The sequence below is a fragment of the Podarcis melisellensis genome (assembly GCF_964234715.1).
Source record: "Podarcis melisellensis genome assembly, chromosome: 13".
NCBI classification, from domain to species: domain Eukaryota; kingdom Metazoa; phylum Chordata; class Lepidosauria; order Squamata; family Lacertidae; genus Podarcis; species Podarcis melisellensis.
In genome coordinates, this window is record NC_138545.1 from 7,574,460 (window position 1) to 7,601,336 (window position 26,877).

General features: G+C 44.9%; 1 protein-coding gene across 5 annotated transcripts in view; it reads right to left on the reverse strand.

The window, feature by feature from the left end:
- The window catches only part of LOC309355865 (uncharacterized protein), a 121,965-nt gene that overhangs the window by 35,887 nt on the left and 59,201 nt on the right, over positions 1-26,877 (reverse strand). For 2 of the 5 annotated variants that reach the window (XM_081887082.1, XM_081887084.1), the window contains one exon: positions 1,682-2,080. The exons of 2 other annotated variants lie outside the window; for them this stretch is intronic. In XM_081887082.1, coding sequence (XP_081743208.1) covers positions 1,794-2,080 — 287 coding nt within the window. In that variant the 3' untranslated portion in view covers positions 1,682-1,793. Of the gene's footprint in view, positions 1-560; positions 668-1,681; positions 2,081-26,877 lie in introns of those variants that run through there. One more of the 5 variants, XR_014162585.1, reaches the window with a different exon arrangement.

Below are 26,877 nucleotides of genomic sequence, written 5' to 3' on the forward strand. Positions count from 1 at the left end.
CCTTAATTCTCTGCTGCCTTGTGATGAGGGAGCACTGATTGGCTAATGTTTGTCTGAGCCCCTTATTCATGTACAACATCACTATACAGTCTGTGGAACTGGCACTTTTACCAGGGCTACGTAAGGTACGTTCTGCACTCGGCACCACCACTTTCTTGTTGCAGTCGGCACCACCACTTTCTTGTTGAACTCTGGGATTTCTCCTCAGGCCTCTGGGTGAGCTTCATGGTGTCATTGATTCAGTCAGAGTAGGAAACCATCACCTGGCTGAAGGCCAAGAGGGAAACCTTGCTGCTGTCCTTAAATACTCGGGTGTCCACATGCTGACCCACAAAGAGGTAACTAGACAGAGGCCCTTCTCAGTAGTGGCGCCCGCCCTGTGGAGCGCCCTCCCATCAGATGTCAAGGAAATAAAGAACTATCTGACTTTTCAAAGACATTTGAAGGCATCCCTGTTTAGGGAGGTTTTTAATGTTTGATGTTTTATTGTGCTTTTAATTCTGTTAGGAGCTGCCCAGAATGGCTGGGGAAGCAGCCCAGCCTGATGGGTGGGGTATATTATTATTATTATTATTATTATTATTAATCCACTGAACAGAAACTTCACTTGTATTGAGCCCTGTGACCAAGCCGGTGAGCATTGTCTGTGCTTGCTGAAGGCTGGTTTCTTCGCAGTGCAATAGAAATTGGCATGGGGACCATTCACCTTGTCTTTTTAAGTTTCCGGTGGGGGTTAGTATGAGACAAAAGGAGAGGCAACTGTTATTAGATCTAGACATACCTGATGGACAGGCAGCATTTAGGAAATGGTGGTCTTGAAAGAAGGACACGCAGGAGCATCTAGAAAGGGCTATGATGACATTCTGATGAACACAGGAATTCTTGACAGGGTTATTCTGAAGGGTTTGCCTACCTTCTGTATTTTTCATACATGCTTCACAGCAGCAGCACATTGTCCTTTTGCACTCCTTAAGTGTGTTATTTTTAAATATAAAGCAGCTTAGACATGATTTTACAATCAATGAATTAATAGATGCCTTGGATTCAAACCTCTCCTTTCCATCTCAGTCTTTCATTTCTTGCTTTTATCTGCCATCCATTCGTCTCTACAGCCCTGTGATTTTCCTTCTCTCTGACCCTCTTGTCCATGGATATTTTCTTTTCCTTGAATCGTGGAATTATTGAGTTGGAAGGGTCCCAAGGGTCATCTAGTCCAACCCCCTGCAAAGCAGGAATCTCAACTAGCTACGTAGTTCCTTAATGTGTGGACTGGACCACCAGGGCAAGGATATGACAATCTGCCTCCAACAGAACTGCACCACCTGTTCATCTAGGTCAACTGATGTTGGGTAAACATGATCAACAGGCAGAAGACCCTGGTCAGCAAATGGAATTGTTGTCACTCCACTCACCTTTCTTTTTATAGGACATGCTCTGCTGGGGGGGGGGGACACACAAAAATCTGTGCTCAGTTAGAGTCTAAACCCTGGTGAGGAAGGATAGGCTAAGAGACAGTGACTAGCCAAAAGCCCCCCAGTGAACTTCATGGTTATGTGCTAAACACACTTTGCTTCTACAATATTCAAACTTCAACACGATTTTGCAGGGAGATTAATCCGTTCCCCACTTCTTTCCAGAACCCACCCACCACCTCAATCAAGTGATCACATCAAGAGATATCTGCGAGTTTGCTCACTTTTATTCATCCTTAGGCTACCTAATTACATGGATATTATTGAATCTGGGATAGGCTGAGGAGGGAAAACTGGGATAGGTTGAGAAAGGGGTGTGCATCACTTTTCACCCTGGGATTTCTCCTCAGGCCTCTGGCTGGGCTCCACGGTGCCTGCTGTTCGGGTAAATGTACAGGAGTATGAAGTGCCGTTGTTCCAGTCAGAGTAGGGGACTACCACCTGGCTGAAGACCAAGAGGGAATCCTTGATGCTGCCCTTCAAGTCTCGGGGATTCACATGGCGACCTTCAAGGAGGGCATTCTTCGCCCACTGGACAGAAAGTTCACTTGCCTTGGGCCCTATGACCATGCCGGTGAGGATTGTCTGTGCTCGCTGAAGGCTGTTTTCTTTATGGTTGGCGTGATAGAGGTTCTTATGGAGACCATTCCTTTTGTCTTTTTAATTTTTGGGGTGGAGAAAGTATGAGAGAAAGGGAGAGGCAACAGGTATTAAGTTTAGACATAATTGATGGATAACATTTAAGGCACCATTTAGTGCTGAATATTTTCTGCTGGATTCTCTGACAAACATTTTTAATCTGTAGATAGAGGGTGTAAATCCTTAATGAAAGCTTTAAGGAGCAAAGCGGATTTAATTAAAGTTCTTGTGTGTGTGGACCTGAGTAGGAAGATTTGTGACACATACATGGGGCTTCCGTGAGCTGAATGAGGACAAGGTGGGACAGTGGAAATTCCAGGAATATTTACACAGCACCTTTCCCCAACATGTATAAAGAAAGCGCCCAGCACAAAAAGCATCCCAGCCTTCCCAGAGGAGGTATTGGTGTATAGACTGGGTTTGAAAACCAAGGATAGCTAAAAAGTTCCCATATCCAATGATACCATCTCTGCACAGTTGCTCTTGGAGCAGCTAACTAGGTACGGAGCTCCTCAAATGTGTGGACTTGGCAACCAGGGCAAGGATACAAAAATCTTCCTCCAATAAAAGGGCACCATCTGTTCATCTATGTCACCCTATGCTGGGTAAACATGATCAACAGGCAGATGAAGGTTACAAGGGTCCTTGGCTGGGGGTGGGAATGGTTTTTAATGGGGGTGGAAATTATTGTGGGAGACACCTTGGCCCTTGCAGGGTACACATTCTTTCCTTTCCTTCTTCCATTGTTACCTTCTGATAAAAACATGCATTTAGTATTGCTCAAGAACGGCGAAAACCTTTCTGCAGAGATAAGAGGAGAATTACTGTTCAGACCTCCACCGGACTGATTCCAGTTTCAAGTTGTGTCTTTAGCCAATACTAGCACTGATATCATGGCAACTGGTGGGGAAAGTCTTATCTCAACAGGCCATAATGGAAAGTGGAAATAAATTTCTGAATAAGGAGGAAGCAGTCTTGAAATGGGTCAGTCCCTGAGAGAATCTTAAGAAATCTGGAAACAATCATCCCTCTCCTAAACCATGCTTTTCAAAGGAAAACTACGTCCCAACTGTGTTGAGAGTTTTTACCTTAAGGTTCATTGACATTTGTTTGGGACCCAGGGAGGGATGCTCGACAGGCGAACTTCAGCTGAAATTCATCTGCGAAAGTTCTTGTGTTCACCTGCGAAACGGGTAGTACTTCAGCGCTGAAGTATGCTGTGCTACCAATGCTTGCACTTATGATTCCGGAGGTGTTACCTGATTGGCCACCTGCCTGCCACATAATCATCATGCCTTCGGGGACAGAGCCAGAGAGAGTGCACACCAATATTTCACCTAAGGGAACAAAATAGATAGACAAACAGACAGACAGACAGATGAAATTCCTGTTTTTTAAATGACTTTATATTACTGTTTTTATGGTTTTTCTGATACTGCTTTACAGTTTTTATGTTGCTTAGTGCACTGTTTAAGATTTAAGCAGCTTAGAAATGATTTAAAAATCAGCAAATGAATAAATGCTGTAGGTTAAAACCTCTGCTTTTCATCTCAGTCCTTCCAGTCTCGCTCTTGTCTGCCATTTGTTCTTCTCTACACCCCTGTGATTTTTCTTTTCTCTGACCCTCTTTCCCACGCATATTCTCTTTTCGTGGAATCATAGAATTCTAGAATTGGAAGGGACCCCAATGCTCATCTAGTCCAACCCCCTGTAATGCTTAAGTCATCAAAACTTTTCTAGGCATTACAAATATAGGGCATCCTAAAACATTTAAAATATATAGAAATAAACAGCCATGTAAGATATATAATGATGAGGAACTTCATTGGGATTTCTTCCCGCTAAATAGCGCCATTTAGCACTCCAAGAAATACTATTAACAAAACCTCACCCCCCCCCCTTGCAGTTAATTCCGGGTTAATGTCAGACAGATAGAATCGGATATTTTCATTGTGCCGTGATGGTAGACTACACAAAAAAAAAGGGGGTAGCATGCGTTTGCGTAGCAGGTTGTAAAATGGATAGTAGAAAAGGATAGGTTCTACAGTGTCTGGCACATTCAAAGAACATCCACAATATCTATCATTTCTGGGGATTTTTAAAAATCTGCCCCAGACAAAAGCTGAAGGAAAAACATTCAGCCGGGCTAAGATAAAGGTCCTGAGTTGGACAGAAATTATTAATTTTGAGATATGTGACCCTGTTATCTTGGGGGAAATTATTAATTTTGAGATATGTGACCCTGTTATTTCGGGGGAAATTATTAATTTTGAGATATGTGACCCTGTTATCTCGGGGGGGGGGCAAATTTTATTTACACCTGACTTGATGTTGTTTCCCCCCCCCATGTACCTTAATCTGTTTTGATTATTGCAATAAATATATTGCTCATTCAAATTATACAAGGGTTTGAAGATCTGATTTGAATACCAATAGATCTGATTTTCCTATGTAAGAGTTGGAACTTCTCGATTTATCAGAGTCCGTAAGTAGGTCAGAGAGTAGACTCAAAGGTTGCCAACAAAATGGAAATGCAACCAGTATTTTATAGTGGTAGCCCACAACCAATATTCCATCGTGTGTATACCTAGTTCTGCACACATTGTCTCATACATGATTGAACTTGGGAGCCCCAGGAGACGTCTCAAGACGGATGTGAGGGTGATCCGACTGAGACATCTGTCACCCCATTGATTGCCAGGGGTGATCTGGCTGACCTGGCTGGCTAGGCAGGTGTCCCCCTGTTTCATGTGCGTCCCTCCCTAAGCTGCATGTTCAGTGGAAGAGGAAGACCATCCCAGATAGGAGTGTACTGTTCTTCAAATAAGGGTTGATGATAGCTTCATGAGCGTCCCTCTCTAAGCTCCACGCTCGGTGGAAGAATACATCCATCCCAGTTAGAAGGAGTGTTCGGTCAAGGCTTGATGAAAGCTGAGCTCCCTGTATCGATAGAACCTCCCTGATAGCACCTTCCCCTGTAATGCAGGAATCTCAGCTAAATAATTTCAGCTACATAGTTTGTGAGAGCCCTGCCTTCTTTGCCCCATCAGAAGATTGTCTCTTCTGTCCCCTAAACCAGTGTTTCCCAACCTTGTGCCTCCAGCTGTTTTTGAACTACAATTCCCATCATCCCTGACCACTGGTCTTGCTAGCTAGGGATGATGGGAGTTGTAGGCCAAAAACATCTGGAGGCACAAGGTTGGGAAACACTGCCCTAAACCTACAAAGACCTCAGCACACAGAAACAGGCACGTTTGTTGTTTAGTCATTTGGTCGTGTCCGACTCTTCGTGACCCCATGAACCAGAGCACGCCAGGCACTCCTATCTTCCACTGCCTCCCGCAGTTTGGTCAAATTCATGCTGGTAGCTTTGAGAACACTGTCCAACCATCTTGTCTTCTGTCGTCCCCTTTTCCTTGCGCCCTCCATCTTTCCCAACATCAGTGTCTTTTCCAGGGAGTCTTCTCTTCTCATGACGTGGCCAAAGTATTGGAGCCTCAGCTTGACGATCTGTCCTTCCAGTGAGCACTCAGGGCGGATTTCCTTAAGAATGGATAGGTTTGATCTTCTTGCAGTCCATGGGACTCTCAAGAGTCTTATCTAACAGGCACTTACAAATCTTAATAAAAGGATATTTGTTTTGGAACCATGGGATCTGTCCCTTTGGAATGACTATACCATTTACTGCTGGCAAATAAGCAGAAAAGTTGGAGGAAGAGAATCCAAGGGTTGTTATTGCTCTTTTTCTAAGGGTGGTTCCAGATGCTCAGATTTCAGGTAGATGCATGAGAAGGCTGCATAGAGAATGGAAAGAGAAGCAAACTCACCTGTATCAGCCTGGGAAGAAGTCAGTGGCAGGCTGGCCCCGCAAAGGAGTCCCACAAATGGTAAGAAGATCTTGGCCCACATTTTAGGATTCAGTGTGAATGGCATGTGGGCCACCAGGCCTGCTTATATAGCATCCTGGGAGACTTTGGTGAGATATGTTTCCCATCAGTAGCTCCACCCAGACAATCCAAGAAGAGGCTATTCTGTGAGGTTCCCAGAAAGTCCTTCCAGGAACTTTAGTGTAATTGGGATTTGTGGGAAATCCTAATAGCTATGGGGAAGTTTTCCTTTTGTTATTATATGTTAATTGTTATTGTTAGTATTATTTGTATACCAGCCTTTATCAGCAGATCACAGGCAGTTCAGAACATAAAAGTACAACATGAGAACACAATATATATAATCATCTTCCTTTATCTTCTTTAGAGGACAAGATGCAGAATTATCAAAATGGTGAAGGAACACTGTGACCTTAATTCTCTGCTGCCTTGTGGCTATTCTTATTAGTGAGAGGGGTTTTCACGGTAAACCTCAAGGAGTAACATACACCTCAACTGCCTTTAATATTCTGGGACTGCCAGGGAAGCAATTAACCCACCATAGATTCTTCATTTGTCTGGAAATTTCCAGATTTAAGCTGCTGTTAAAGGGTCAATTGGCTTGCAGCTACTTTTCACTTTTAGCATAGCAGCAATTTTGCCCATGTCCCTTGTAAAAGTCACTTGGCTCCCCATCTTCCATATGCACCAACCAGTCATTGAGATGGGGGGGGGAGGGGGTCCGGCTTGCATCACGTATCAATTGTGGTCACCACTTGCTACCTTCGACGGGGAGCAAAGAGGTTCGGGCAGGGGAAAACCAGGATCTATGAGGCAAAGATTCTGGCAATGCTCCCCATTAGGGTCTGTGGAGTTCACTGCATCGCGCTGCGCCACTCAAGTCTATGTCTGCTATCTTGAAGGGCAGAACGGGTGCATCCTGGGTGTCCCTGGCATGGACGTGTCTCTCTGGCATGATTTGTGCTGGGTTCCTTAATCTGTGTCAGGTTTCTGTGAATTCTGACCCTCCCTCCTCTGATAGGAGACAGCCAAGGTTGAATGGACTTTATTTCAAATTATTTTTGGATCAGACGAGGAGTGTGATGGAGCAATACAGAGCAAGAAGAATGAACGGCTGCCGAATAGATCTGGCAAGAAGCTGAATTTGAGAAAATATTTTGTGTGCCAAGGAAGAAATCCAGAGCGGAATGGTGGAGACTGGACAAGTACTTATGGTCGCAATTCGTACGGTAGTTGGTAAATAGTGGAAGGAATGGAATGTGACCTTGTACCATCCAGATAAACACTGCAAAGAACTGAACAATGGAAGATAGTTATTAACTCTCCTAGCACACCAGGTCTGAAACAACAATGCACATTAAGGGTTACACATGTGAAATGCAACAGAGGCGCTGTTTGTAAGGAGGAAACATGTGGTCAGCTGCAAGAATGATGTAACGGAGAGTGACAGATGACAACTGGACACTAAAAAAGAAATGATGCACTTATGGGAAGAAACGATTGACATACGTTTGCAACAGGAGCAGGAAACCTGATTTTAAGAAATTGTATTTAATTAAAGTAATTTGGTAGGATTTGTAATAATTAGGAAAATTAATAAAAATTATTTAAAAAAGAGAGAGATGGGGGGGATGGGATTGACGTCACAACGTGCACACGTTGGTAGGAATCAGGGGCTGTGAATGAACTGCGTCTACAAGAGCACCAGCCAGATGCTGGGCAAGATCTATGACTCCCTGCTGGACTTTCCTGTGGACCTGCAGGTGGCCCACACCATGGTGGTGGTCTCTATCACTATTCTGCCCTGGACCTCCTTGTGGCCATCTCATAAAATACATGAAAAAACAAAAACAACCTAATAACTGCCTACGCCCAACACATTTTAGAAGGGCATTGGATTGCAATCAACCAAATTTCTGGTTAAAGAGGGACATTTTTGCCAGGTGCATAAATGTGTATTATGATGGCGCCAGGCGAACCTCTCTGGGGAGAACATCCCTCAAACAGGAAGCTGCTGCAGAAAAGGCCCATTCTGCTGTTGCCACAAAGAAGTCCCTCAAAAGATGATTTCAGGGTCCATGTAGTTTCATATGGAAAGAGGTGGTGCTTGAGATCCTGGTCCTGAGCAATTTGAGGTTTTATAGGTCAAAACCAACAGTTTGAATTGGGCCCAGAAAATAATTGGTAGCCAGTGCCGTCAAACCAGGTTCAGTGTAATATGCTCCAATTGTCTTGCCCTGGTGAGCAACCTGGCCGCTGAATTCTGCTCTAGCTGAAGTTTCTAAACCCTACATGTAATGTATTGCAGTAATCTAACCTTGAAGTTACCAGAGCACAGGCAACAATAGTTAGGCTATCCCTGTCCCGCTAAGCACGTAGGTGGTACATCAGCCAAAGCTTGATGGAAGGCACTTTGCGCCACTGAGGCCACCTGAGTAACAGGCACACATTTCCCCTATCTCTCCTGACAGAGGTCAACATACAGGGCGACCAAAGCAGTTTCTGTGCCAAAATCGGGCCTAAATCCTGACTGAAATGGATCTAGAAAAACAGTTTCCTCCAAGAGTGCCTGGATCAGGTCTGCGACCACCTGCTCCACAACGTTGCTCAGGAAAGGGAGATTAGCAACTGGCTGGAAGTTAGTTAGATTTTCCTCAGCCTCTTGGAGTTGTCACCCATGGCAGAAGTGAAGACCAGGAGAGCTTTCAGAGGCTGCAGAACCTGGCAGGACAGGAGAGGGGAGAGAACACTTTCAAAATATGAGTCTACCCTGTTGTGAGGCTGGAAGTGGTGTGGCTCTCTCCCCTTCCCTTCATATTCCCTCTCCAAATTCCTCCCCATACTGCATTTTTGTACCTCCTGGCAAACTGGGAATATCCCCTCATGGATGCAGTTTAGGACATTTCATGTCTTTGCTCAGCAGAGTTTCTTTTTCAATGAGAAAAAAATAAGTGGCTCACATAAACAACAACAGCAACAACAACATATTATTTATACCCCCCCCCCCATCTGGCTGGGCTTCCCTAGCCACTCTGGGCGGCTTCCAACAGAATATTAAAATACCTTAGTCTATTAAACATTAAAAGCTTCCCTAAACAGGGTTGCCTTCAGCTGTCTTCTAAAAGTCTGGTAGTTGTTGTTCTCATTGACATCTGGTAGAAGGGCGCTTTGACAGGGTGGGTGCCACTACCGAGAAGGCCCTCTGCCTTGTTCCCTGTAACTTGGCTTCTCGCAGCGAGGGAACCACCAGAAGGCACTGGACCTCAGTGTCCGGGCAGAACGATGGGGGTGGAAACGCTCCTTCAGGTATACTGCACCGAGGCTGTTTAGGGCTTCAAAAGTCAGCACCAACACTTTGAATTGTGATTGGAAATGTACCGGGAGCCAGTGTAGGTCTTTCAAGACCGGTGTTATGTGGTCTCGGCGGCTGCTCCCATTCAGCTGCCGCATTCTGGATTAGTTGTAGTTTCCGGGTCACCTTCAAAGGTAGCCCCACGTAGAGCACATTGCAGTAGTCCAAGCGGGAGATAACCAGAGCATGCGCCACTCTTGCGAGGCAGTCTGTGGGCAAGTAGGGTCTCATCCTGCGTACCAGATGGAGCTGGTAAACAGCTGCCCTGGACACAGATTTGACCTGTGCCTCCATGGACAGCTGTGAGTCCAAAATGACTCCCAGGCTGTGCACCTGGTCCTTCAGGGGGCACAGTTACCCCATTCAGGACCAGGGAATCCTCCACACCTGCCCACCTCCTGTCCCCCAAGAACAGTACTTCTGTCTTGTCAGAATTCAATCTCAATCTGTTAGCCGCCATCCATCCTCCAACCGCCTCCAGACACTCACACAGGACCTTCACCTGGTCCTTCAGGGGGCACAGTCAGGACCAGGGAGTCCCCCACACCCGTCTGCCTCCTGTCCCCCCAAAATAGTACTTCTGTCTTGTCAGGATCCAACCTCAATCTGTTAGCCGCCATCCATCCTCCAACCGCCTCCAGGCACTCACACAGGACCTTCACTGGTTCTGATTTGAAAGAGAGGTAGAGCTGGGTATCATCTGCATATTGATGAACACCCAGCCCAAACCCCCTGATGATCTCTCCCAGTGGCTGCATGTAGACGTTGAAAAGTATGGGGGAGAGGACAGAACCTGAGACAACCCACAAGTGAGAGCCCAGGGGTCTGAACACTCATCCCCCTCCCCACTTTCTGAACACGGCCCAGGAGGAAGGAGTGGAACCACTGTATGACAGTGCTCCCAGCTGCTCTAGACGGTCCAGAAGGATATTATGGTCGATGGTGTCAAAAGCCGCTGAGATATCCAGCAGAACTAGCAAACAGCTCTCACCTTTCTCCCTAGCCCGCCGGAGATCATCGACCAGTGCGACCAAGGCAGTTTCAGTCCCATGACAAGGCCTGAATCCCAACTGGAAGGGATCCAAATAGTCTGCTTCTTCCAGGCATGACTGGAGTTGCTCAGCAACCACCCGCTCCCTCATGGAGGGAAGCATTCACCACCCTGTGAAGCCCATTGAACAGCCCTTCCTGGCTAGCTTTTATAAGCCAGGATGGGCAAGGATGAAGGAGACAGGTGGTTGGTTTCACTTGTCCAAGCAGACTGTCGAAATCCACGCAACTTGACTAGACAGGACTGTAGCACTCTCCTGCCCCGGCCCTGCTCCCATGGTCTACTTCTTCCTGAATCTGAGTGACTTTATATGCAAAAAGACTTAGTTGGTCTTTAAGGTGCTACTGAAAGAATTTTTTTTTGTTTTATATGCAAAAAACTTTGCAAAATCATTGCAGGAGATCATGTGGCCCATACTGGGTCCCGATGTAGCAGGTGGTTCCGCTAAATTATGAACCATCTGAGTCTCCTGCTGCTGTTTTCTGCAGATGCAATAGAGGTGGTTAAGAAAGTCTTCTTCGCTGTCACTACTGCCACTTGGAAGACTCGACATTGAGCTCTAACTCGTGTCCGGTCAGCTTCAGAATGAGTTATCTGCCGGCGGCGCTCTAGCAGTCTAAATGATTGTTTCATTGCCCTCAGATCCGTGGAAAACCACGGGGCTGTCCGGGCTTCATGCAATCGGAGAGGGTGCTTCGGAGCCAAACAGTCAATAGCCCTGGTTAACTCCACATTCCAGCAGGCCACCAGGGAATCAGCTGAAAGGCCATCAACATGGGATAAAGCATTCCCTACCACTCTCTGGAAACCATTTGGATCCATTAAGTGGCGGGAGCGGACCATCCGAATCGGTCCCACCTACCTGCAGAGAGGAAAGGTCGCAGAGAAATCCAGTTGCACCAGGAAGGGATCTGACCATCTAAACAAAGCTTTAATAATAAAGAAAACCTGTCATAAATGAAACTAAATACAACAACATGAGGCAAGTCTGAGGCAAGAAAACAAGAAGAGGCAGTTGGTCCCTCTTAACTGAACAATAATGGAACCCACTGAAGGGAGGGGCTGATTCTGGAGCAAAACACACAAGTCCCGCCCACTGGATACCAAGCACTCTGCTATTCAAATAGTAGTTTTTCCTACAATCCCATTCTCACTGTGTCTAATTTGAATTAATCAGTTTTAATTTAGCATGTAAAATGGCAAAACTTTCTTATTTAAACATTCATAAATTTCTGTACAATCTTGTTTGTTCTCAGTATACAAAATTATATCATCTACCTTGCTTTATACCTTTGTACGTTTCCATCCTCATCTAACTTTTTCTCAAACACCCATTTGCACCCTATAGCCCTTTGTCAATTAAGTACCGTATTTTTCGCTCTATAGGACGCACTTTTTCCCCTTCAAAAATAAAGGCGAAATGTGTGTGCGTCCTATGGAGCGAAGACACCATAGCCCCGCAGCCCTCTCCCGGCTGGAGAGGTAACGTGTGGCTATGGCAGGAGCCTCTATAGCCGTGTGTCACCTCTCCAGGCGGGAGCGCACGTGCGGGGCTAAACAAGCCATAGCCCTGCGATCCTCTCCCAGCTGGAGAAGTGACGTGTGACTATGGCAGCAGCCTCTCCGCTGCGCCTTTCCGCTGCTCCCTGACCTGCTCTTTGGGGCTGGTGGTGGGCTTCCCCCCGCCTGCCCCAAAGAGCAGGTCGAAAGGAACCTGAAGCCTGGAGAGCGAGAGGGGTCGGACACCTGAACGCACCTAAACGGCACCTTGTTTTAGAGCGGGAAAACAAGAGGGGGGAAATTCTCCCACTCTCTGTGCAGCGCTTCCTGCCGCTTTGCTGAAGGGGCACTGGGCAGAGAGCGGAAGATTTTCCCTCCCTTGTTCTCCCCCCTCTAAAAAAAGGTGTGTCCTATTGTCCGGTGTGTCCTATGGTGCGAAAAATACGGTAAGTGTCCAAGTGTTGTTTTTATTCAATGCTTCAATTTTTTTCTTGGCTGCTTCTATCCACTTGGCAGCTTCTTCTGCAGGAAGTTTCTCGATGTCTTTCCATGTGTCAGGTTCACAATTAGCTACTGCTCTTGTGGTGTATGATAGTCACTCTGCTGACATGCCTTTGTTAATTCGTGATGAGCATCTAATTAAAGGTTCTAATTGTTCTTCCTTTTCATCACACACAGTTCCTTGTCCTGACTCTGTTCCCCCTTCTGCTGGTAAATTCTCTGTACTTGGACTAGTTTTCTCTGTTCTTTCAACTTCTGAGATCAGTTTTACTGGAACCTCTTCAGTTACTGAATCAGCATCAGTCTGTTCCTCTTTGTTCTTATTAGGAACACATGCAAAGGATTTCTCTCCTTCTCAAAAATATACTAGGCTTCCGACTTTTACTTCTCTTGTCTATGGATTAAGAATTCTGTAACCTTTGCAACCCTTCTCAAAGCTGACAAATATTCCTAACTCAGTCCTGGTGCTAGGTTTGGTACGTCTTTGTGCTGGCACATATGCAAAAACCTTTGAACCAAAGACTCTAACGTAACAGATGTTCAGTACTCTTCTAAACCAAAGTTCAAATGCTGTTTTATTTGTAGCTTTTGTTGGCAGTCTGCTCTGCCAATATGTTGTTGTCATCAGTCCCTCACCCCAATATTCAAATGATAAATTAGACTCCGTCAACATACCCGACCATCTCTATCAGAGTGATTTTTTCTCTTCGCTATTGCATTTTGGTCTGGAGTAAATGGGGTAGTGTGCAAATGTTTAATACCAGTTTCATCTAGATAAGATTTGATGTGATATGACATATACTCACTACCATTCTCTGAAAGTATTGCTTGTGGCTATCTCCCGAATTGATTTTCAACACTTGCATCTCCAATTTCTCTGCAGCTTCTGTTTTTTTGTTTTAAATATAAGTTGTGCAGTATCTGGAATAATTGTCAATAAACAATACATACTTACATTTCCCATGAGACATTGTTTGAACATATATCAGTACGAATAAGTTGCAAAGGCTCTGTTGAACTTCTATGGCTTTGCTTGGGGACAGAAGGTCTTCTTCCCTTCCCCAACAAACAATATTCACATATTTCATTTTTCAGGTCAACTTTACAAGGTTTAATTTCCAAACCTTTCTTTGGCAGGTCTGCTATTATCCTGAGATCTCTATGACCAAGCCTTTTGTGCCACAGTTGAACACAGGCTGCACTTGAATTCTTCTTAACTGTATTTCTTGACCTGTATCTAGCACAAAGACTCCATTATTTCCAAAACCTTATGCACACAAAACTCCATCTTTGGTAATCACACATCTTTTGCTATTAAAATTTACATTTAAACCACGCTTGGTCAGAGTTGACACACTCAGAAAACCGTCTGTTAATTCTGTTAAGTAAACTACATTTCTCACTTCATTACAAACCATTTTTCTGCCTGCAACACACTTGAGCAAACCTGCTCCTTTTCCTTTACACAGAAACTTATAGAAGGGTCTGGTGACTTCTGTTTCAGTGTATCTGCAGAAGTGTGCATGCACACGAAAGCTCATACCAAGAACTAACTTAGTTGATCTTTAAGGTGCTACTGGAAGGAATTTTTTTTGTTTTGACAGAAACTTTGTGGCCATTTACAACTGTAGCTGTCTCTAATGAGTTTTCATTTAACTTTCTGGAAGAAAAAAAACAGCATCACACGACATGTGCATTGAAGCTGCTGAATCAATTAACCAACTAGTAGAATTGCTGTAAATAGCACCAGTTTTCCTGCTAGATAGTTCTGATGAACTGCAAAAGTATTTTCAGTTTGTTTTCTGTTGCCACCCTGGAACATTTCTTTAATCGTGCCACTCTGTTTTGTACAATTCTTTGAAGAATGTCTTATTTTCCGACAGGAAAAGCATCTAGTTTTGTCACTTTTATCTACACTTTGTAAAGCAGTTTTATTTTAAAAATTATACTTATCAGTCTTTTGTACACCAAATACTTGCGCTTCACATTCTTTTTTCTTTTCAGCTCTCCTAGCAGCCTCCTCCTTAAGTCTTGGTACAACATTTTTCATATCAAGTTTATATTTAGTCTCTAGTGCATGTATCAAAGAACTGTAACTTTCAGGCAGACTTGACAGAATTAGAACCACTTTGTCCTCTTCTTCAAATTTCTTGCCTATAGTATTTAAATGATCCCTCAACTCTGTCACTTGACTTGGATGCTGTAATGGGAATTGGGGTTGCTTGTGCGTAAATTACAAAGTGGTCCGAGCTGGCTACGTAGCTGGACCTTTTCCCGGTTTGACAGCCCTAAAAACGCGACTGTCTCAATCACTGGCAGAATCCGTCAGTGGGCGTTTCCTAAACTTCCTCCAACATAAGAATTCCTTAACAGATAATCTCCTCCTCGCTTCTCTGCGCGGAAGCCTTCTGCGCAGAGTGGGTGTGCCAAGGGGTGGTCCTGCACTTTCCTCACTGACTTCACTGGAAGAGTCTCGGAGCCTCCCCTCCAAAGTACTCTCAGCCTCTCCTTTCTTCCTGGTGTCACCTTGATTTCCTTCCCCAGCGGAAGCTCTCTCTCTCTCTCTCTCCTTGCTGGTTCCCTCTCCGGCATCATTAGGGAGCCTTGCTGCTCCACTCGGCTCCGATGTCAGTTCCCTGACAGATGCTTTTCTAAATCTCCATTTTCTTTAAATTTTATATTAAAAAGCTTTCTTGATAGATACTGTCTCTTATTCAGAGTGTTTCGGACCTTGCCACAACTCTTTGCCAGTCTTAAAATCTCTAATGTGGTGCAAGTCACCGTCACTCACATAAGTTGAAACTTCTGCCCTCGCCTTTCTGTCCTGCATTTCCGACTTTACTTTTTCTGCCTCTTTTGCTGGTGCAGATTTTTCAATTGTTGCTCACAAATCCTTTTTCACCAGCTCATTCTTCATCGAAATCTCCATAAAGGATAGTTGCTTGAAGTGAGTGTTATGAGTGTGTTTCCTGAGAGCAGAAGCAGGCAAGGCCTAGGCAGTGCGGCCTACGAGGCCTACACAAGCCTAACTGTTAGCAGTAAAATGCTGTGTCGCTGTGACTCATGACTCATTTCCCCTATAAATGTAACCAGCCATCTCTGTGGGCCGCAGGGTAGTGTGTGTGTGTCTCTGGCAGTATGTTGTGTTGTTGCAGACAGAGCGGCTCCAGGACTACAGTTAACCAGTAATCAAGATCTGTGCCTCTGTGAAGACTAAGCTAGCTATTATGAGCACTCTGTGTATGCTTTTTGACTATGCTGTTTATGAACAAGTTTATTTTCTTCAGTAAAGTTTTATTCTGCTTATGAAGAAGACTCTGCTTGATTAATTTACTCTTGCGCAACAGTGAGAACAGGGACAGCAGGCTCAAGGGCTTTCACAGCTTTTATATACGTGGCCATAATTTTTTTCCTCTCTATGTCAGACTGTGCTCATAACCCAATTGTTTTGGAGGTGGGGGATATTTTACAAAATGAATCCTCCTGGCAAACTGGGAATATCCCCTCACTCACGCAGTTTAGGACATTCAACACTTTTCCTCAGCAGAGTTTCCTTTGCTATTAAAAAAAAAAATAAGTGGCTCACATGAATGTAAACTAAACTTTAATGATAAAGAAAAGCCCATAATGCTTTTAAAAATCACGTAATTAGGAAATCTCTGTACAATGTATGGATAAAATATAAAGATCTCTTAGAAAGGAAGACACCCAGATGGCTTTCACCAATGGAGGCGAAGGCCCAGAAAAAGTTAAATATGGACATCAAGTGGTTGAGGTACTCAGATTTATTGTTGGAGGATAAAGAAGGTTATAAAATAAAACCATTTGATCAAGTTAAATATTAATGAAGAGTTCAAATTAGATAAGAAAAATGGTTTTGCTTCAGAAAAATCCAAGTTGGAAACGGAGTTGTTGGATTCTAAAGTTAAAAATTTGTCTAAAATGTATAACTTATTGTTGGAGTGGCATACAAAAGATGAACAAGTTAAATCAGTGATGATAGACTGGGCAAGAGATGTGGGACATAACATAATATTTGAAGACTGGGAAAGAATGTGGAAGAAAGGGGTCAAATTCACTGCATGTACGGGGTTAAAGGAAAATATAATGGAAATGATGTATAGATGGTATTTGACGCCTGTAAAATTAGCAAAGATTTACCATAACAGTGATAATCTATGTTGGAAATGTAAAGAGAAGGAGGGTACTTTCTATCATATGTGGTGGACCTGCCCCAAGGTGAAAGACTTCTGGGAGAAGATTTATAATGAATTGAAAAAAATGTTGAAATATACATTTATTAAGAAACCAGAGGTCTTTCTTCTTGGAATAATAGGTTTGGAATTGCCCAAGAAAGATGTTAAATTATTTTTGTATGCCACAACCGCTGCTCGAATTCTACTAGCTAAGAATTGGAAAACATTAGAAGTTCCAACAGCGGAAGATTGGCAGATGAAGATGATGGACTTTTCGGAGCTAGCCGACCTGACTGGAAGAGTCCGTGACCAGAAGGAGGAGGATTACCAGGAAGAGTGGATGAAATTTAAAGACTATTTAGTTAAGTTAATTTAACTGGAGTAGCTTGCAAATACCAGATAGGCTTAGGATTTAAATATGTAATGTGATGAATTAATATGTTTAATGCTGAATTGGAAAGAAAGAAAGAGGTTAAGTGATTAAGTTAATTTTCTAAGAGTTTAGGTTTTGGAAAACAGTTAAAATGATATACAGTGGTGCCCCGCAAGACAAATGCCTCGCAAGATGAAAAACCCGCAAGACGAAAGGGTTTTTCGGTTTTTGCGTCGCTTCGCTAGACGATTTTCCCTATGGGCTTGCTTCGCAACAAGAAAGCCCATAGGGAAATCTCCGGGGACCTCTTTTAAATGCTGGCGGTGGTCCAGGAAGGCCGGCGGGGGCCGAAAGGCTTTGCTCCCCACCGGCAGCATTTTAAAAGTGGTCTGGGATAGCAGGGAAGCGCTTCCCGCTATCCTGGACGGCTTTTGAAGGCAGGCGGGGGGGGAGCAAAGACGTACGCCCCCCGCCGGCCTTCAGAAGAGGTCCTGGACCTCTTCTGAAGGCCGGCGGAGGGCGAAAGTCTTTGCCCCCCCGCCTGCCTTCAAAAGCCGTCGGGGACAGCGGAGAATCGCAGCGCGTTTTTCCGCTCTCCCGGGAAGGCAGGCAGGGGGGAGCAAAGACTTTTGCCCCCCCGCCGGCCTTCAGAAGAGGTCCAGGACCTCTTCTGAAGGCTGGCGGGGGGCGAAAGTCTTTGTCCCCCCTGCCTGCCTTCCCGGGGGCTTTTAAATCGCCCCAGGACAGCAGAGAATTTCTCCGCTGTCCCGGGGCGATTTTAAAATGCTGGCGGGCGGCAGCGCTGCCGCCCGCCAGCATTTTAAAATCGCCCCGGGACAGGGGAGAAGTCTCCGCTGTCCCGGGAAGGCAGGGGGGGGGAAGCAAAGACTTTCGCCCCCCGCCGGCCTTCAGAAGAGGTCGGGGGACAGACTGTCCCCGGACCTGGTCTGAAGGCGGTTTCCATAGGAATGCATTGATTGATTTTCAATGCATTCCTATGGGAAACCGTGTTTCGCAAGACGAAAAACTCGCAAGACGAAAAGACTTGCGGAACGAATTAATTTCGTCTTGCGAGGCACCACTGTACACTGAAATTCAACCAGGGGAATATGAGGAAGTCACTTAACAATGTTACTAAGTTTGGTTTAAATACGGTTGAGATTTATGTTTGTTTGTTTGCTTAACAAATTTTCTGGAAATTAATTATTATTTTTTATAAATAAATAAATAAATAAAGTACAAGATGCAGAGCTGTGCCAGACAGTGAATTGCTGGGCTGGCTTATGCAAACCAACCTGTCTGAGCTATGGCTATCAAAAGAACAATGGAGGGCCATTAACAATGCAAGAAGACTCCTTCCCCTTGCCCTGAGGCATGAACAGAGACCAGTTTCAGGTGATGAGAGTTGTTTGAGGGAACAGGAGAAGGCAGTTTTTGAGCAAGGTTTGCTGGGAAGCAGGAGAGGAGCTGCGCTCCATCTTGGGCAGGCAGGTTAAAGGATGCCTGCGCTGCTGCCTTGTGAAATGACCATGCCGTAAGATCTGGACTCCCACTATGCAGGCTGAAGGTGTAAATAGGTGAATAAAGCATATTTCTTAAAGCTACAAACAGGCTCCAATGTGTTTTTTATTCTCCAAAGGGACACAGACCCTTTTTCAGTGGCGTAGCGTGGGGGGTGCAGGGGGGGCCGGCCGCACCGGGCACAACATCTGGGGGTTAGGGAAATCCACGGGTTAGGGGGCGCAAATCCATGGGTTAGGGGGCGCAAATTACTTGCCTTGACCCGGGTGCTGATAACCCATGCTACCCCACTGCCCTTTTTTACAGCTGCCACAGACTAGGTTGACATCTTAACTGAGATATCTACCACAACCTCAGGGTCTCATTCTACGTCAGTCACCACCAGATCTGACAAGTATCTATGTGAAATTAAGCTTTCTTGCTCAGTCATGCCTCTTGTTACTCTTGTTTACACAGAATTGCATTTGCCATTTTACTGCTCATTCGCTCACTTTGGAGAGGTGAATTTAGAAGTCAGTGGTACGTGTGTGCATGTAATATTATGCAGAGGATCCTTTTCTTCTGTTGTCACTGAAGACTATACAACAGGGATTTTGGAATGCACTAGATGGGCCGCTCTCCTGCCGCGTTTTTGCCTGTAATACTGCTCGTTCACTCACTTTGCAAAGGTCTTTTTGTGATCACTTTTAGTTTAACTGACCTTGAACAATTTAGTGTCATCTGCAGACTTGGTCATCTCGCAGGAGACCCCCAACTGCAGGCCTCACAAGCTGAAGCCGGGCAGTTAGGAGTCTGACTTTTGATGGTTCTGCCTCCATTTCCAAGTTTCCGTAGCTTGGAAGATATGGCCATTTCACAGTCTCAAACCTGCTTACAAAACAATATGTTGTCATTGCCATTTCATTCACTTTGTTCTTTACTTTGATTGAATTTCTGATTGGAACATTTCCTTCCTTTTCACATTCTCATTAGAGCACCATGCCCTGCAAAGACTCTGGGAAGCACCACATGTGGCTGCAGGGATCTGTTTTAAATTATGGGATTCCCATAAGTCACTCTTCGTGACCCCAATCCGGTTTTTCCAGCTCATTGAATTGGCTGATTCAACACCTGGTTGGCTATCTGCCAACTACTCAACTGTCATATTTTCAGGGTAAGAGTCAGAGGCAGTGCCCAACAATAGTGCATCTAAGGTAACATAAAAATACACCTCTATATATCTTTATATATCTACATATAATCCGTCTATCTACCTCTGTAATTCCCAGTTTTCACATTACTTTATATACTTGGCTCTCCAGATGTTTTGGGACTACAGCTCCCATCTTCCCTAGCTAACAGGACCAGTGGTCAGGGATGATGGAAACTGTAGTCCCAAAACAGCTGGAGGGCTGAGCTTGCCCAAGCACACATGGCCCCCTGGAGTTGGCTCCTATCGTTGTATATCTCCTTCTCATTCATGATCTTGTGCCTTGCAGGTGCTATTATGATACCCCACACAGGGCCATACCCATGTATTTTACAGGTTTCCAATTAATGTCATTTTTTTTATTGAGCCAGAACACAATTCTGCCATATTTGTGGGTGCGAAGATGGGAAGATTAGATTTCTGCAATTTTTTCAGCAGGAGGGAAATGCCAGTGAAATGGAGGATCTTGCTGGCTGTAGCGGAACCAGACGGAGGGAGGGGTTACCAGCTGGCTGCAGAATCTACACAGAAGTGGTCTTCCGTTCTGGCTCAGTGGAGACATGTTGGGGACATGGAAAGCAGGGCAGGGAACATTGCAATCTCACAATTTTTTCTTCATATGAATGAAGCCCCCTTTATTACAAGGCAGGTACTTTTGGATAATGCCTACCGAAACCACGCCATGGACATGCAGGAAAATAATAATAATAATAATAATAATAATAATAATAATAATAATATATTTACAGCCCGTCCATCTGGCTGGGCTTCCCCAGCCACTCTGGGCGGCTTCCAAAAAAATATTAAAATACTATAATACATCAAACATTAAAAGCTTCCCTAAACAAGGCTGCCGTAAGGAAAGATGCCCAGGACATGGACATGACATTCCCTTGTCCAGAGTCAGGATAGCAGCAACAACAACCAGCTTCTCTTTCATTTCCTGTTGTGTTCGGAGTTCCCCCTTTCTCAAGGGAATGTGTTCAGTATTCTTTCATTTCATTGCTTGGCAACAGTGTTTCAGTTTTCAAGTCTTGTTATGCTGCCTTTAAAGCCCTAGGAAGTAGCTTCCACATTTTGCTTTCAAACTTCTTTCATAGATATCTGATAGCCATACTTTTTAAAAAATGTCAGTGCTAAGATTCTGCCTCCCTCCTCCTTCACTGGCCTGAGGAGCGGTACACATATGTCGACTGAACTGCCCTCTCAGCAGCCTGTAGATCCAAGCTGGATCTACACTGATATGAAAAATGCTATTTAAAACACTATAAAAATACAGCTGTCAGTGTAATTTACCACTGATGATGGATCACTGCTTTGCAGCATCCTCTGGTGTCACATTTTATAATGCATTTTTAATGTTATAATTGACCATTGTAGCTGTCCATAGTCTTTAAATGAGGATTATACATGAAGTGTTCCAAAGGACCACTGGGCAATAGATGGTAGGTGGAAGTACAATCTTACAGTATAAATCTGTTAGCCATCAGTATTACTTAATGGCAAAGCATTACATGGCATAGTAGCACTAATATTCTGCATTTCACCAGACATCTTGCCTAATGAAGAATTCTGTGAGGCTTTGCAAACCGCACCCGGCACTTTGAAAATGTTGATGCAATAATAATGCATTCAAGAACAACCCTAGGCACAAAAAGCTGGCGTAACTCAAGCCCAGTAAATTAAGCTGGTGTAAAGTTAAACCAGGGACGCAGGTGGCGCTGTGGGTTAAAGCCTCAGCGCCTAGGACTTGCCGATCGAAAGGTCGGCGGTTCGAATCCCTGCGGCGGGGTGCGCTCCCGCTGCTTGGTCCCAGCGCCTGCCAACCTAGCAGTTCGAAAGCACCTCCGGGTGCAAGTAGATAAATAGGGACCGCTTACCAGCGGGAAGGTAAACGGCGTTTCCGTGTGCGGCTCTGGCTCGCCAGAGCTGCGATGTCACGCTGGCCACGTGACCCGGAAGTGTCTTCGGACAGCGCTGGCCCCTGGCCTCTTGAGTGAGATGGGCGCACAACCCCAGAGTCTGTCAAGACTGGCCCGTACGGGCAGGGGTACCTTTACCTTTACCTTTAAAGTTAAACCAAATCCAAACCCAACCAGCTACCACTTCCTTGACTTCTTCCTTACAAGTGCAGAGTGTGGCCCTGCTGGTCAGCTTCCTCCTCTTCCATCTTGTGCTGGACTAGTTTTAACCAGCCATGTCATTTATGTAAAACATTTTTATACTACTTTAACAGTCATAGCTGCCCCCTCCCTTGAAGGAATTCTGGGAACTGCTGCTTGTGGAGCAAAGCAGGTGGAAAAAGCCATTGCCTGATTAACATTTTGGCAGACGATGGCACTGGCAGACCAGGAGATGGGGACAGGCAGAGCAAGCCACTTCCAAGTCCCGAGAGTTTCCCTTTGGTCTCTGGGTCCTCCATGCAGTTGGAATACCCAGCTCCGGAGATGGCAACAAGGAGGCCCAGAGCAGAACAATGATAGAGCCCAGGGAAGATGCGGAGCCAAGTGACTCTTCAAAGGGACGTGGGCTAAATTGCAGGTACGCTACAAAGTGAAAGGTAGCTGCAAGCCCATTGTCCCTTTAAGAGCAGCTTAAATTGGGACATCTCAGGGCAAAGGAAAAATCTGATTGCTTCCATAGCAGTCCCAGAAAATTTGAGGCAATTGAGGTATACGTATATTGGCAGTAAACCTTGGGGTTTACTGCCAAAATCTATTTTACAAATGAGTTTAGTCACAAGGTGTCAATGAAGGAAGGATTCTCACACAAGGCAGCGGAGGTGGAAGGTCGGAGTGTTCCTTCTCCATTTTGCTAATTCTGCATCTTGTCTGCTAAAGTTTGAGGAACAGGATTATGTATTTTGTGTTCTCACGTTGTACTTTTTATTTTCCAAATTATTTCAAATCCAACCAAATTACTTTAATTTAATACAAATTCTTAAAATCAGGTTTCCTGCTCCTGTTGCAAACATAAGTCGATCTTTTCCTCCCATATCTGCATCATTTCTTTTTAGGTGTCCAGTTGTCATCCGTCACTCTCCGTTACATCATTCTTGCAACTGACCACGTTTCCTGAGCAGTGGGGTTCCTTCCAACTCTAAAACTCAATGATTCTATGAAAATAAAATATGCATGGGAAAGAGGGTCAGACAGAAGGAAAATCATAGAGGTGTTGAGAGGAACAGATGGCAGACAAAAGCAAATAACCTGTGGCATTTATTCATTTGTTGATTTTTAACCTATGGCATTTATTCATTTGTTGATTTTTAAATCATTTCTAAGCTGCTTTATATTTTAAAAAATCTTAAACAGTGTACTGTAGAGCAGTATCAGAAAAACCATTAAAAGAGTAACATGGTCATTCAAAAACTAAGAATTACATCTATCTATCTATTTATTTGTCTGTCTGTCTGTCTGTCTGTCTGTCTGTCTATTTGAATATTTATGTTCCCTTAGATGCAATAGTGGTGTGCACTGTCGCTGGCTTTTACCCTGAAGGTACGACGTTTGAGTGACTGACAGGTGGCCAAAATTAATGGTTGGATTTTAAATTCATTTCAGTGAGTCTACTCTGAGTAGGACTAGCATCGGAGACAACCATATATATATATCTATATATGTTTGTGTAGTATAAATTGGCATAGCAGAAGGGGGCGGACAAGATCAGAAAGGAGCCCAAAGGGTAAGAAACGGTTTTTTAAAAGGCAGGAAAGAGTTAAGGGGGGAGAAGTGGACAGGTGGGAGGGGGCAAAGAGAGAGAGGACAAAGTTAAGCCACGCAGGCAAATCCTGAAGTTGGGTTACAAAGAAAAAGGGTGGAGAGCTTCCTTGTTCTCTGGCTCTCGGCAAGCAACCTTGGGTGGGTCTCCCTAACCGGTGGCCTCCGCTAGCTGTACATGGGCAATTTGGTGGGTGTGGGAGAACACACACGCCTGCATGGTCTAAGGAGGGTGAGAGGCACCCATTGCTTAAGGCAGTGGTTCTCAACCAGTGTGCCGTGGCACCCTGAGGTGCCTTGGATTGTGGTCAGGGGTGCCGCGGGCCTCACTGGCCTCTGTCCCTCTTTCCCTCCCTCCCCCCTGTAGCAGGAACCCCCCCACCCCAATCATTCTGTTTGTATAAACTACACACTCACACACTATATAAACCACATTTCTGTTATAAATTCATAGAAAATCAACCATACATTGGATTTGCACTGTTCCATTTTATTTTTACTCCATATGATAAGAACTGACAAAGGGGGGTGACAGTCCTGGTCAGCCATAATCCCTTCACTGTCTCAGCACATACACTGGAGCCCTGCCCATGCCAACCCTGATGATCCCAGACAGAAGACAATCAAGATCACAAAGAACCTGCATATGGGAGTGGATTCAAACAGAGGACACTGATCAGATCTTCCCTCAGGGGGCAGGAAACTGCAAAATCCCCTTTGTCTCCTAGAAATTCCTGGAAGGGGAGGGGGAAAGGAGGAACCAGCCAGGTGACAAGACACTCAGGTTACCACCACAACTCCTCCCCCAACCCCTCCTTTCTGTAATGTATGCCTCCCTCAACCCCTCCTTTCTGTAATGTATGCATGATGTTTCTGGGGGTGGGCTAGACCTAGAGGGGGGGAAATTCAAAAGTTTTTATAAGACCTTGCACACTATTCTTCTGGGTCTTTCCTCTCTCCTGCACGTGAGGGGAACACCCTGTTGCAACAGTTCAATAAAGGCCAAGCCTACAGGCTGCTGTTTTGCTCCAAGTTATCCTGGTTGGTGTCTTTGTTTTGTCCAAGAGAACCCTCGAAGTTTCCGTTAAAAGTTGGCGACCATTCTCAGGGACACTTGGTTCTCCTGCAGAGGTGAGAGGGGAGATAGAGGGGATCGGGCGCCACTGGGCAGCCTTAGCCCAGGGATCCTTCTTCCTCTCCCTGCCTCCTCTTTGCGGGCGGTAATCAATCGTCACCAAAAGCCTAACCAGGGGGAGCAAAGGCGAGGTCAAGCCGGCTAAAAAGAAAGGATCCCGGGATCCGCGGGGGACATCTTCGAACGTGAGTATGGTTTGAAGTAAATACATTGGGAGGGGGGTGGAGAAGCAGCGTCCCCACGGCAGCCAGACTTTCCTTCTTTCATTTCTGACGTTCCCTCCCGGGGTCGTCCAGGAACGTCTTAAACTCTCCCCTTTTCTCCCCCGATTCTCCCCTTTCGGAGGGTGGCCAGGGAGGTCGCGGAACTTTACTGTATGATGTTGCCTTTCGGAGTCGTCTAGGAACATCAAAACCTTTCCCTTTCTCTCCCCCCAATTTCTTACATGGAACGTGTCCGGGGAAATTGTGGTACTTTTACTGTTTTCCGACGTTCCCTCGCAGGGTCGTCCAGGAACGTCTTAATCTCTCTATCCCTTTTCTCCCCCGTTTTCCGTCTTGGAATTGAGTCCAGGAAAGCGTGGCTCTTTACTGTTTTCTCTGACGTCCCTCTTTCGGAGTCGTCCAGGGGGGTCCATCCAAGCCTTCTCTCTCTCTCTCTCTCTCTCTCTCTCTCTCTCTCTCTCTCTCTCTCTCTCTCTCTCTCTCTTTCTTGTCTATTATGCAAACAAAGCTGCCCCTGCTGCCTGGCGACCTTTGTTAGGGATGACCCGGGTACGTCAGAACGCAAGGTTGTTTGTTTCCTTTCCAAACCTTCATTTTCTCGGGCCTTAATCTGGCATTGCACTGCGCAAGCGTCCAGTAGGGGTTCCGAACTTAGTCTCAAAGGCTAGGCAGGAGGCTGTCGTGGAGGGTAGAGGGGGGAGTTGGGGCCCCACACTAGGATTAGTCTTGTAAGCAGCGCTGAGGTAAAGGAATTCCGGGTAGAGAGAGACCCGTGGTTTGAGGTTCCGGGCAGAGACCCGTGGTTTGAGGTTCCGGGCAGAGAGACCCGTGGGTTTGTTTCAGATTCAGGTTTGAGATTTCCAGAAATTAATTCGTGGTTTATAGATAAGTAGGAATTGTGTTAGTCAAGGGTACTTTGAGTACTGAAAGGATCCTTTTTCTGTCCCCCCTTTCTTTCCCATTGCCCCTCCTCCCTTGTGTTTGTGCGTCCACTCTTTCTGTCTTTAGCGTACTTCGTTAATGAAAAAAGAAAAGAAAAAAAAGCCTAATAATAACATATGAGAGAATGGGAGCTCAATAAACACCCTAACTGGACTCCTCCTGGCAACAAAGCTTCCATGAAGCCTTTTTGCCCCAGAGAGGATTCTAATATGCCCCTCCAGCTTGTCATCTCCAATTGGAAAAATAAAAAAAAAATAAAGGGGCAAAATGGTCTTTCCAAGTACAAAGTACGAGACCATTGTAACTTTTAGTGGGTGGCTTAGGCCCACCACCTGGAACCCAGGGCACAGCGGCCACCTCAGGGATCCTTCAACAAAATCAGGGTTTGAACCCTTAGGGAGAGCTGAACACATCAAATTTGTGGTGTTAAACTATAACCTAAAGCTAGAACATGAAACCATAAATTTAATGGTGCTCAGAAGGCAGTAGATATAATAACAGCCCAGCCTGAGAGCCCACACATTAGAGATCTTAGTTTCTCTTGAAAAAAAAAAAAAAAAAAAAAAGAGGATATGAGATGTATTCAAAGATTTGGAAATATTAAAAGGGTTTGTGTTTACATTGGCCCCGGCATCCACAGACTGTTCTTAAATGCACATAGTTTTAAATTGCAAGCTTGCTTCAAAAATTTTAAATCTAAGGAAGCCATGTTGGGCCTCATCAATCTTAAACAGGACGAAAAAAAAAATAATTAGAATGAAGTGTGCAAATGTTTGTTCTTTGAGAGAGGCTCCAAGGAGTCTTCCTCCAAGTAGCTTGAGTGAGGAGTATGATTTTAAGTTGATGGTAGATAATGTTATGTTGCAACGTTTGAGTTTATGAGTTTATATCCATGTTCCAGTATTTTTTTCCAGTATTTTGAAACTAATGTTTCTGCTGCAAAAGCCTAGTAGAGCCAACTGCTCTCTCAAGCTAAAATGCAGTATATGTATTTCATTAAGCGTCCGCCTATGAAAATGTGTTCTTTCTAAGAAAAAAAATGGTATTTAAATTGGTATTAAATGTAGAGACTTCCATAGCCAGCAAAATTGTCTATCTGAGTCCAGTCCTGATATCGGTCTTCCTGGCCTCTTTTCTTAAAAAAAAATGCCCCTTTGTTTCATTCTGTCTCTTTCA